Raw genomic sequence first — 12,670 nt, 5'->3', positions numbered from 1 at the left:
CTTTATCCTTTACCCGTGTAACTGCTCTCCATGTTGCCTTTCATCCTCGCTTCCGGTTGGCATTTACGCCGTTTACGTGCAATCAGCAAAAGTGCCATGAATTATTTAAACCCCGGAATGTGGGGTCGCCGGGGACCGGGTGGGCTAACAAAGCAATAGCTGACAAAAATGCGGCACAAACTGTTTAAAATATTGAAAAAGCCTTAAAAACGTGGGGGCTTCTAGAAATTTGGGTATGCAACGGTATCCCCATAAAATGCATCGCCGTGTGGGAAATATAAAGTAGGACCACCAAGCCTGGGTAGTAAATGTCCTGGACCGCTTTTGAAGATTCCTAGCTCAAAGCGATCATATTGCAGCGAAGGCAAAAGCCAATAGTCCCTGCGAGGAAAGTAAATAAATTTAGAGCAGCAGCGCCCGATCGGGCTATAAAACCCATTTAAATGGAGAGATGGTGCTCTGCACTTTTTCCGTGTGCCAGTGGCAGTATTTATTGTATTGCCAAATGGAATAAACCGGGCAAAGCCGGCAGCAAATGGCTTTCTAATAGCTTTTTGCCAGCAGCAGCAGGGACAAATCCATCAGGCAGCTCGGAGGTGGAATGGAAAGCGTTCTTGGCTATCCAGTCTTGTCCTTCTGCCATTTATCCTGTCATAAGTTCTGCTTACAAATTGTAAAACAATGAAAATGAGAATACACTCGACGTCCTGCAGACTGGCACACGCCACATGCTTGCATACTCGTATATTAAAACACGGCAGCGGCAACTGGCAACAAGTGAAACCACACTCAGCCGGAGCGGTGGTGCAGTGGCAGCTCCAGCACTTGTGCATCCTGTTGCTCCTCCGTTGCTTGGTGTGTGTGTGTGAAATTACATGAATTAAGTGTGCTCGTGGCTGGTTTCCATTGTTGAGGCACAGGAGCTGGGGCCAGGGGGCGAGAGGGCAGCGCCCCTGAGCTGAGAGCTAAAATGCATGCACAAAACACATGCTTTCACATGTGCTCATCCTGCCACACATACAGGCCCACACACACGCCGGCACCCACTAACACACTCGCAGCACAAAAGATTGAGTGCGGAAGTGCATAGCTATAAAAATGTCCATTTATTTAGTTATCATTGCGCTTGTTGCTGTCGCCCATTGTTGCTTTTGCTGCCTTTCTTTAGTGTGTGTGCACGGCGAGAAAATGTGTACTGAGTCCTGCTCAGTTTTCCTATAAGGCAGAGCCGCAGCCTGAAGCTACAAGCAGCTCCAAACAGTTGATTTTGTACCAAACTTTAAATACACAAAGAAGCGATTTTTTAAATGCAAAAAAACTGTGTCACAAAAATACTTTGGGCGAGTGGATTTAACTAAACATTCGAATAATCCAATATTAAAAAAACTGAGAAAATTATTCAAAGCTCCTAAACTAATTTTCTAGAAGCGTCGTCGGACTACGAAGTTCCTTGTTTTTTCTCCGTGCGTGTGTGTGGTTCTTAGCCTCCCGCTCCCCAGGTCCTGTATATATACACCTTTTATACCGCACACAGCCATGATCATTGTGTAGTTTTTGCTGGCTCTTACAATTGAAATAAAATTTACTTGTGACTTTTCGTAGCTCGTTGGCTCGGTTAGCCGGTCGGTTGGTTGGTTGGTTGGTTGGTTTCTCGAATGGAAAAGGGGATTGTCTCCTGTCTCCTTGCTGCTTTTTCGTAGTCTGTCGTCTGTTTGCCAAATGAATTTAACTAACTTTGTAAAGTTAATGGGGTTTGCTGTTTGAATTGCTCCCCAAGTTCCCCCGCCCCGAGTGTGTGTTTTATTATTTTATGGGATTCCCAGTTGACTTTTCACTTGCGCTGCATTTCTCCATTCGGCTTGCTCCATTATGTACTTGATTTAATTACCAAAACACATCGATTGAGCAAGTTCTTGCCCGGTTCTTCGAGCATTCTGCCAAGTGTGGCGCATAATTGCAGCATAATGGGTTTTGTTGCCACAATACCTCCCGTCCCCTCCCCGCCCTGCCTCCTCCGCCCGCCACAGGCTATCCAATCTCTGGTAAATTTTTTGCCAGTGTGTGCTGTATGGTCGGGCAACACAAAAGTCTGCTTCTCCCTTTTGTCTCTGGTGACACAAAACGGTTTGTTTGCGGCCACACACACAGGCTTCCCCTTTGTTTGCATGCAAATGCATTTAATTTGAGTTTAAATACCCAAATATAAACTTCTGCCAAACAGACGCAACCACATGCAGAGTGCCGGGCGGCAGGGAGTTAAGCCGCTTGCTAGCCCGGAACTTAACCCTGGTGTGCTGCTGCTGCTGCTGATGCTGCCTTTGATTTATATTTACAAATTGCATCCATTCTGTCAGCAGTTCGGGGCTTATCGCTCAAAGTAAACAGAAATGTTGCCAAACGTATTAATTGCTTAAAAATTGTTTCTGTTCCGTGCGGCGTTGTTGTTGCTCTTGCTACCGGATTTGTGCAGCGCAAACCACAGAGCAGCACCACAGAGCCACCACCTCCAGGCAACTTTGAGCCACTGAGCCGGGAAAATCCGATCAGCAGACCGCTTAGCAGAGTGCTGCTGCAGCTAAAGTTACAGCCACCACTGCTGCTCATGGTCCTGCGCCACTTGGCAGCTGCCTGCACTGCTAATAAAGCTTAGATTGCTGATTAAACGCTCCGAAGGGCTCAGCCCAGGGCGAAGCAGAAAAGTTGGATACCCATACGCCCCGTTGCACAGCCGAGATGGCGAGATGTCGATAAGTCGAACGTTAAGCGTATTATTATTGGGGTGCCAATAGATTTAGATAAACTCGCTTCCCAAGGAGCCAGAGCCAGAGCCAGGCAAGCAGCCAGCGTGTAATTGACGGCCAGAGTCTCGACGGGCAATCAGCCAAATGGCAGGCTAAAATTTTATGTAATAACCTTTGAATTTCCAAGTAGCTCTAAGCAGACAGCGGAAAGACAGAAGCACCGCCAATGACACTTAAAGGAGCTAGGAGCTGCACGACAAACAAATGCACTCCGGCGAAACCCTTAGGATTGGAGGAGGGTTTGCTAACAAATTTCGGAATTATTTAACAGCATTACGTAACTCCTTAGATATAAAGCCCTAAAAAGATGTATCATCAGTGTCTTTCATAAGTGTTGAATAGATATCCCGTTTAAAGAATGTTATTGAGACTGTGACGAGCTTCCCATGTTTTTTGATCAGTGTAGCAGGCAACTGGCAAGCGAAAAGCAAACGTCAACCGGCAAATGGCAAACGGCTGCTTTTGTTATGTTAATGGCAACATACAAGGACACGTAACAGCGATTTCCACATGAGGTGGGGCCAAAGGCGCTGCGGGCCACGATGGGTGGCGAATTTAGCACTTCAAAGGGTCAGGGGGAGGGTCGGGGCAGGCGAGTGTGCGGTTCGCTGCTGCCGTTCACCTGAGAGCTGTTTGCATACCAAATAATAAAAGTGGCGAGCTCAACTTCGAAGCCGGGGACAAACAACGCACTTCAAACGCGGGGATTGATCTAGCCGAAAAACAGCAACAAACGTCGCAACAAAAAGGCCGAAAGCCCGGAAAAGTTGGGCCAAAACCCTTTCGGGTGCCAGCCAGTCAGACATTTTATTAGTTTTGACAGCGCTTTGTTCGCTCAGCCTGCGACTAGGCGAAGACCCAATTGAAAGGGCCCAGAGGCTCTCTAGGGCATGCTCTTTAGACACTTGACACATGCCGCTTAGGCTGTCAAGCATTCAGTACCCATTCCTGCCCCACTCGGCCGGAAACCACCCTGCCGGGCCACATCCCGCCGACCCACCAACCGACCAACCCACATTCGATAGCCCATTTTCGGGGGCTGGGATTGAGTTGCCTTTGCATTACAATAAAAGAAAACTTAATCAGTCTGCAAATCGTCTGGGAAGCAAGCCCCGACACCCGGACACTCGCACATATACCGTGTAATCCGCTTATGTAATTGTAATGGCGTGATAAAAATTTATATCATTGCCGAAAATATTGTCGAAACGTGTTTAATTGAATTTTTATGCGTTTAGAGATCCGGCGTGTTGCCGCGTGATTTCCCCTCTTTGTGCGCGGGTTGATTGTTGTTGTTACGTATGCGCGGAATAATTTCATAAAATTTTATGCGCTACATGTTGTGGCAGAAATGCAATTTGATAAAGTGCCCGAAACAGGAAAAATTAAATCCAATGTGCAAATAATTTCAATGAATTTTTCATAATCGCAACAAATCGCTTTAGCAGCCAAACGCAATGTGACAGGCGATCGAGGGAATGTGATTAAATGGAAGCCATCGATTTGAATTCGAATTTGCATTTCCGTTTGGCTTTTGACACCGGCGATAATGGAGATGGAAAGCAGGGGCGTTTAGAAGGCGTTTTCAACTTTATAGACTCCCAGGCTAATATGCCACCGCCATCCGCATAATTCTTCATCTAGAATACGTTCAAACACACGACTAATGGGCCGTCGGGGAATCGGCTCCGCTGTCTGCATACGTTAGTGTCGCGAAGCCGCAAAAAGCGAAAAAACTTTCGGAGGAACATTCCGGCGATAATAAATTATTATCAAGTCTGTCGGTCGGTCGGAGCTGGGAATACGAATAAAGATTGAGGCTGCCGGGCTGGGCGCGCTTTGCATGGCAACCGGCAGCTGCTGTTCATACGCCGAGTTATGCTGGTGACCGGAGGAGGGCGGCATGCCTGGCATTCAATATGCTCCACTGCCAATACCTGCAGCTGTGGATGTCGATGGCGATGTCTGCCGATGCTTCTGCTTCTGCAATTGTTGCCCCGAATTCCTGGCAAAAACGAAACGAAATTGCTCGGTGTTTGGCATAAGTCAAGTCCGCCGGATAACTGGGAACCAAGGCAGTCAGTCAGTCAGGTAGCCAGTCGTCTGTATAAAATGGATTTACTGCCAACTGTTGAACTGTGTGCTCTGCGCTGCGAACTCCTCGGTCTCCACTATTTACTACCTGCATTTCCATTGCTACTTTTGTAACTTGTTAGCGCAGCGCTCGCCTCGCTACGCTCCGAGTAGCTGGCATGGCCCCACTTTTATAGCCGGCATTGCTACCTAAGTTCGTGCACCGGGAGAATTTCGAGGCGAGTATCAAGATTACTCGGTATACTTTGCAATATACAATATACAATGCATGTTCAAGCTAAAAAATGAAAATCAAACTTTCGTCAATATACGCCTCTAAAGTATGGGCTCATTCTGCTGATTATAACTTGGATTGGATTGGAAATATCCCCTGCAAAAGTACTAGGGTATTTCCCGCAGTGCGTCTTCCCTTCCTTGTGCAGGTGTGTGTGGCTAAAAGTAGTTGAAAATTTACTTTGCGCATTATTCGATTTGTTGTCTTGGGCAGGGCTGCACTTTACATTGTTTGCTTTGGGGTCGCCTTTGCCATTGGCATTGCCATTGCCCTTTGGCCACCAACTCGACCGGCAACTATTTTTTATGCTTGATGGCAATTTGCGCCCTGCTTCAAATTTGCGCTGATTGGCTGCTCATGGGTTGGAGCCCGGCGGGGGCTACAATAAGTCACCCGGGCCAATGGACCGACCCTCGGCCAGCTGTCAAAGCAAAGTCCCCGGGCCAGGGAAGAAAGCCGGCAGCTTCCTTAAAGTCACCTGCCAGGCTTAATGCAGTCCTGCAGCTGGGTCGGAGTCTGCCTTACAGTGCATAGTTTGCGGCGTAAGTAAAGCCATAAAATACAATTCAATAACGCGTCCGCCGCCGCCACCGAAAAGTTGCGCTCCAGCGCACCTTGTCTGACAGCTGTAAAATCCGTGGCCTTAAGACGTAATGTGGCCCAGGAAGCCGGGCCGGCTGGCCCAGCCAAGCGACGGAGTCGCTTCAGCCGTGGTTCGAATTGAAGCTCGTAAAAAATAGCAGAGGAAACTTATTGAGCCAGTTATGAGTTTCGTACATGATACTAACGGCGTGGCCCGCGGCAATAATGCGAGTGCTTGGGTTGCGGGCGAGGAGAGCAGGTGGGCAGGGTAGGGTTAGTGCCGCAGCATATCTCGTGTTCATGTTATGGCTTTTTGGTGGGGTGTAAAACTTTTTCCGCGGTCGCCATTAACCGCTTGGAGCTGTCCGAAAATTCAAGCAGCAGCCGAGGCAAAGGAAAGCTCACTACTTTGTGCAGACCAGGCTTAAGGAAGTCACGCAAATAAGGTGGCCAAGACCACTTACACTTGGAAACAACACTTCACTTTTTCAGAGCATGTATCTTGTTTTTAAAAAATAATACATTTAAGAGGTAATATGCTGTATTTTTTAAATACATCAAAAGTAAATGTTTTTGTCGGTTTTTCCGAGTGTAATTTTGGTTCCCGCGAAATGGTCACTAGTTTCTAGAGCAGCAGCTACAAAGTGCTTTAGTTTTAGTTGGCCCGCTCAGCATTCGTGCAGCGACACTCGTATAACTTTACTGGCAGTGCGATGAAAGTCGAGCCGACGCCCGTAGTCTCTCTGCCATGTACTCATAATACTCCGTATTTCCATCCCCAGGTGTATACGGCGATGTGCAACGTGTAAAGATTCTGTACAACAAGAAGGACTCGGCACTCATTCAGATGGCGGAGCCCCAGCAAGCTTATTTGGGTAAGTCAAGAGACGCACTTTCACCCCTAACCCACGAACACACCCCATCTAGTACATACCAACATCCACCCCGAAACACAACGAAATGAAAGTAATGAAAAATCTGAGTCTCGATCCGTAAGCCAAGGGCCGGGGCGAAAAAGAGCAACTGCAATTTGCAGCTTGTTTAAAATGAAAATTCCGGCAACATGAAATTCCAAACGGCGCATTCCTTTGGCAACCGTAACCGTTGCTGCTGCTGCTGTTGGTGTTGGTTGTGCAGCTGCAAATGCAGCAAACAAAATGTATTAATAATAAAAATTGTTAAAGCGAGAGGGACGGCAACGGGGCCAAGAGCGCGAGATGGCTGGCCGTGCGCATAAATGGAATTTTATAAGCGCTTTATTACCAGCCCGCCTGGACAGCAGCAACACCTGGTCGAGATCCAGTTCCGACCTCCACCTCCCCCGCCGCCCAGGCAACAAAGGCTCCTCTCGGCGGGACATGCCAATCATTTTATTGCATTTATTTGTGTGCACTTTGCCATTGTCAGGAAGCCCGCCTTGCCGTCGGCCAAGGACTCTGCCTCCCGCATCCCCATCCCCATCCCCATCCAATCCAATCCGACCCCCTGCACGCATTAAACGAAATGAAAATTGTCGCGCATTGCGACGCGTTAAGAGCAACCAACCGACGTGCCAAATTCCACTTTATTACAAAAACAGGAGCGGCGGCAGTGGCAAGGCGATCGAAGCGTTGACAGCGCTGACAGCGACACCTTTTTCAATTTCGATTTGGTTTTATTCCATTTAACACGCCAACTATCCAGCGAGCACTGCCCAGTCCGCCGCCGCTTCCTCCGGCCAGCACTCATTGTTCCCACGGTGCGTCCGCCGCTGTCTTTCATTTGTGTTATTTATTCATTGGAAAAATAACTCAAAAGCTGTCAAAGTACTGCGGCCTTGCAGGGAGGCGCTTAATTGAAAACGACAGCGGTGCGAAAGCCCCGCCTGTTGTCCTTGCCTTTGAGCTCGTAAGGAGCTGCAGTAAGTGCTGTGCACATGCAAATTCATCCACATTTTAAGCCTGGCTCAAAGGGCTTTGTGAGTAAAATGGCCGGCTCATAAGGCTCAGGTACAAATTCATATATTGTGCGGTCTTTGCAGAGCTTACTACAGACAAGATTGCCTTTGTTCCACAATGCCCGTACTTATTCTGACCGCTTCCGCATTACTTCACGCACAAGAAGCATATTTTATTAGCTGCTTATTTCCGTTGAGATCAGACGGAGATGAAAATCAGGTGGATTGCCATCAGGGCGTTAATCGTTCGCACATGTAATTTACCAATTATATTTTTCGTCACGATTCCGTGTCATTCGCACGGCCAGCGACTGCTGCTGCTGTTGTTAATAAAGCTTAAATAAATTTAATCTGTCCAATAAATGCAAAGTGCGAGCGCTGCGGAAATTGCCAGCAAATTGCGAGCCTGGAAAGCGTAAGCTACTGCATAATGAATGCCATCAACTGTTTATTGATTTAAATAAAAAGAAAATGAGTGCATGGCAGGCTGGTCCAGTCGCACAGGTGCACAAATACGCAATGTCCCGAGGGTACCCGCGAACCCGCAGACCAAATATCCGCAGTCGCATCCGCACATCCGCCGCTCGACCGCGAACTATTTTCGCCAGCTTGTCACCGGCTGCGGGGCCCGCTTTTCCCTTCGGTGGAAATATGCTTTGTGCTGTACTCAATTAATTTTTTAATTATAATTATGTAAACACACATTCGCTGAATTCGGTGCCCGCGTGCGGTGCGCCTTGCATTCTTCAGCTCGCAGCTCAATAGCATTCCTGCTTTGAGATTTTCGTACTTAATTAATTGGGTTAAACCAGCGGACGGGTGCGGGCAGGACAGGACGAGGGGACGAGGGAGGAGGAGAGCTAATCAGCAGGAACTCTTGAAAATGCATGGCTTAATTTCGGGTAATTTTCCCTTGTGCGCATTTGCCGGCAGCAGGAGCATCAGCAGGAGCATCTGTCCGAATTCGTTTCGGTGGCGTATACGTAATGTTGTGTTAATTGAATTCGTCCAAAAATTGACAGCGTTTCGAGGACCACAAATGGCCGCCGCCGGCTGCAGTTGATAAAACTATTGTGCAGATTTTACGCAAATGAACCGACAAAACCAAAGCCAGTCAACTGTTTGACCAAACAAGCAAATTATTGTGCCAAACTAGGAAGTCGACATCCCTTCCGCTCCCGCTCCCACACCCCAGCCCACCCACTCCGTTCTATTCCATTCCCCCAGTCAAACACAGAAATGCGAACCCATGGCCCCGGGCATGTGAAAATATTAATGGGCATGCGGCAGCATATAGACTACTAATGTGCCGCAAGGGCTGCCAAATGGCAAACACATCCGCTGCTGGCTGTCCCTATGTTTCAACCCATCTACACTATGAGAAACAGGCTCGTTTAGTTTGTGTTTATGAAATAAGTCACCAGTGAGCAAAGGGCCTGAAACAGAGTACGCCGGAAGAGTTTTATACCAAATTGGGAATTCCTTGAAACGATGTCTCTGTCAGTACACGAGAGTCCATACTTTTTTCGAGTGTACTCACCTACCTGGACAGCAGGTAACAAGAACAAAAACAAGTCTGGAATGGAAGCAGAGTTCGAACGGGAGTGCGCACTTATGCACTCATAAAATATTAACAAATTCATTCGTTACTTTGCCCAAAACTCTCGCCAACAAACAAAGACGATTACCGAACAAGGAGCGGCAGGAGCAGGGGCAGGATCAGGAGCGGGAGGCAGCAGCTGCTCGGGGTCACCCAACTCGCCCCATGCATACGAAAGTGTCTCGTAAGGTGGTGTGCGTTATGGCGAGGGCCACACACAAAATACGGCTACAATTGCACACTCAGCATACGAATTACAGCGTAAAGGCGCAAAAAACTTTTGCAAGTGAAGTCAACGGAAAGCGGGGCGAGATGGGCAGGAGGCGATGGGAATCAAAATGGAACGGACACCGAACCACTCGGCAGAACTAACTGCGACAGCAATCAGAAGGCACAGAGGCGAGGGGCTGGAAAATAGACAACAGCACACAATGAAAAAACAATAAGCTGCCCACCACCCTCTGATGGGTCCACTTGGTGGGCAGTTTGAGGTGTTTGGGCGTCGGGGATGTTATAATAGGGCATTTGTCCGCTGGAAACTGGGGTGGATGTGGCAGTGTGAGTGCGAGAGTGAGGCTGGGCGGGATTAAGTTTTGCGCAACTTATTGCCAGCTATGGGCGGGCACACACACAGATACCGCCAAATTTATTGGCCCACTCCCAGCTGTCGTCGGGCGGGGACTTGCCTCTTTGCTCGCAAATAAATTTTCTGTTTGCCGTACAAATTACTACAAAATATTTTGCATAAGCGTACGCATAAAGGCATTTGCAATAAAAACAAACAAAGTCGCACACACTCTCACATGTGCTGGCCGCATTCCATTGCCATTTGTGTTATGGTCGATTACGCATACGCCATGTGTGCGTGTGCTACGAACTGTAGAAGTCGAGTTCGGTGAAAGTTTCCTCCGACTTGGGTTGACAATGCTAAGTGACTGTTTGAATGACTTGGCGCCCGGCCCTCTGTGGGCCACTATTAATTACGGAACTGGGAAAATGCCGGGCAGAGGATGTTTTGCATAGTTTACGAGCCCGAGATAATAAAGTGTCTGGCCAGTGCGGCCGTAGATCATAGTCAAGGAATTGCTGGACATTAATCGTTCAAATCATGAAAGTTACAACTAACTTGGAGTTTATCAGGTGAGGTAGTGAATCCATTCCAGCCCTGGCTGCGGATACGGACTCACCTGAGCCACACTCGCCCCATCCTCTGCGTCTTCCGCTCCTGGAGTAACATTTTCTGAGTGGGGTTGGTCCCAAGTGTATGGTGCTTAAAAGTCTTAAACCCAGAACTTCATGCATAAAACAAGAGCAGGCCCTCAAAGCCTCATCGCCGAGTCATTTCACTTACTTTCGGGCTCCCCGTTCCGCACTTCCTGTTCTGCTGCTTGTTTTTGTTAGTTAATAATGATTTGTTGCTGCCGCTGATGCTGGTCAGCAGCCTCAGCCTCGTAATTAAAAGTTTAAGATACTTTTTGAGCCGGGCCCAGGCGCAGCTGCAGCCCTTCGGAAGTGGTAGGCAAAGTTAGGGCCCGTCCCTGCCATTTTTCGAAAAGTGTCTCGCCTGTACATTAATCTTTATTACAAGTGTTTGCCATACACAAAAGAAGAGTACAGAAAAAAGGATGCTCAGGCCATATGAGCTGCGACGGGCTTTGTCACTGCTGGCCCTCCTTTTATTTTACAATTTATTATATTCATGCGCCTTTGGTTTTTTGAAAATCACTTAATCCATTAGGCAAACAATAAACGGCTGAGTAAGCATATTGCTTCACAATAAAACAGAGGAGCAGTGATAAAATGTGATGTAATATATTAATGTAACGCATGAGAGTTGAGAAAAGTTTGGACTTTCCCTGGACAGTGGCCCTGGCCTAAGCCGTCAGATGACTTGGCAGGAACTGAAATTAAATAAAACGTAATCGAAACTGAATCGAAATGGGAATGGAAATTGAATTGCGCTTAAGTACAGCTCTCCGCTGCACATGCATTCCGTCTGAGCCGCAGGTGTTATTACTGCCGAGAATATGAGAAATAAGGCACAGAGCGTTGCAACTTTCAGTGGGGAGGCGGCGGAAGGGAGCCCGAAGACGGCGAACTTTTGTTGGGTAATACTTTTACGGCCAAACAAGCATTTCGCTCGTATAAATCACCAAAGGCAGACGACATTGATAAAGTTGCAGTTACATTTCAGTATGTAAATATTTGCCCGCACTTATTGCTGACTTTGTTCGACTTCGACGGCTGGCGGCTTGGATCTTTGGTTACACTGAGGGAAGAAAGGGCCAAAGCAATATGCTATTGAAAGTAAAATGTAATGCAAGCAGCTAAAGTGTAAGCAACCAATGTTAAATGTTCTTATATACGGCCGTTAAAGTGTTCTGTTATTATTATCAAGAAATAGTTGTTATTCTAAGTAATGCTTTTTCTATCCGTGTTTCTTCCCGGGGCTCGGGCCGAAAACATTTTTATGGCTTGTGGCGCAGCATATAAATTGCATTTCCACAGATACATTTATTGACACACAGCCACACTTCCCATTCCCATCCACAGACTCGTCTAACAACCGAAAAACTTTTCCCTCGTGTACCTATTTTAACGTGTTACTTTCTGCTTCACAGCCATGTCTCACCTTGATAAATTACGTTTATGGGGCAAGCCGATACGTGTGATGGCCAGCAAACACCAGGCCGTGCAGTTGCCCAAGGAGGGACAGCCGGACGCCGGACTCACACGTGACTACTCGCAGAACCCGTTGCACCGCTTCAAGAAGCCGGGCAGCAAGAACTACCAGAACATTTATCCGCCATCGGCGACACTGCATTTAAGCAACATTCCGTGAGTATTCGCCGGGGCATGCCCCCTACCCTGCTCATCCTGAGGGGTATCAGGTGGCTCGTATGCGTGGGCGGTGGACGGGGTCTCCATGGATGCTGGGAGGTGGCTCGATTCGGCACGACAAGGCAATTACAATTACCGCTATGAGCAGCGGAAACCCCGCGTGGCTGCCTCGTCTGCCAAATATGACAAAGCACCCTGCTGGTTGGGATTCACATGGCGGCTGGAGGATGATGTCTGGCCTCCGCTGTGTGAATTTATGAGTCGAGCCAACAGCCCCTCAGACAAAGGCCCCTTGGAGCGCCTACCGGGCGGTATCAATGAACCAGCCTCGCAGCGGGCACTGTTACGCACCCACGCACCCTTAAATCGATGACTCGTATTGTGAACGTAACCAACACCTCCTTCTTTCCCTCCCTACAGTTCATCCTGCTCTGAGGATGACATCAAAGAAGCCTTCACCTCAAACAGCTTCGAAGTCAAAGCATTCAAATTTTTCCCGTAAGTAGTGTCGCGATATTAAAGCATTTTACTGGATCTATTAC

The 12,670-nt window shown here is 47.9% G+C and overlaps 1 protein-coding gene across 4 annotated transcripts in view; it reads left to right on the top strand.

Annotated features, from left to right (window-relative positions):
• LOC108023859 (polypyrimidine tract-binding protein 1) overlaps positions 1 to 12,670 on the top strand; it is a 140,197-nt gene that overhangs the window by 127,135 nt on the left and 392 nt on the right. For 3 of the 4 annotated variants that reach the window (XM_044095595.2, XM_050889128.1, XM_050889127.1), the window contains 3 exons: positions 6,534 to 6,626; positions 11,909 to 12,125; positions 12,549 to 12,626. In XM_044095595.2, the coding sequence (XP_043951530.1) occupies positions 6,534 to 6,626; positions 11,909 to 12,125; positions 12,549 to 12,626 (388 nt within the window). Of the gene's footprint in view, positions 1 to 6,533; positions 6,627 to 11,908; positions 12,126 to 12,548; positions 12,627 to 12,670 lie in introns of those variants that run through there. The other variant, XR_006368554.2, reaches the window with a different exon arrangement.

This window comes from Drosophila biarmipes, chromosome 3R (genome assembly GCF_025231255.1).
Source record: "Drosophila biarmipes strain raj3 chromosome 3R, RU_DBia_V1.1, whole genome shotgun sequence".
NCBI lineage: Eukaryota > Metazoa > Arthropoda > Insecta > Diptera > Drosophilidae > Drosophila > Drosophila biarmipes.
Note: the sequence above shows the minus strand (reverse complement) of the source record. Positions and strands in the feature narration are given on the sequence as shown.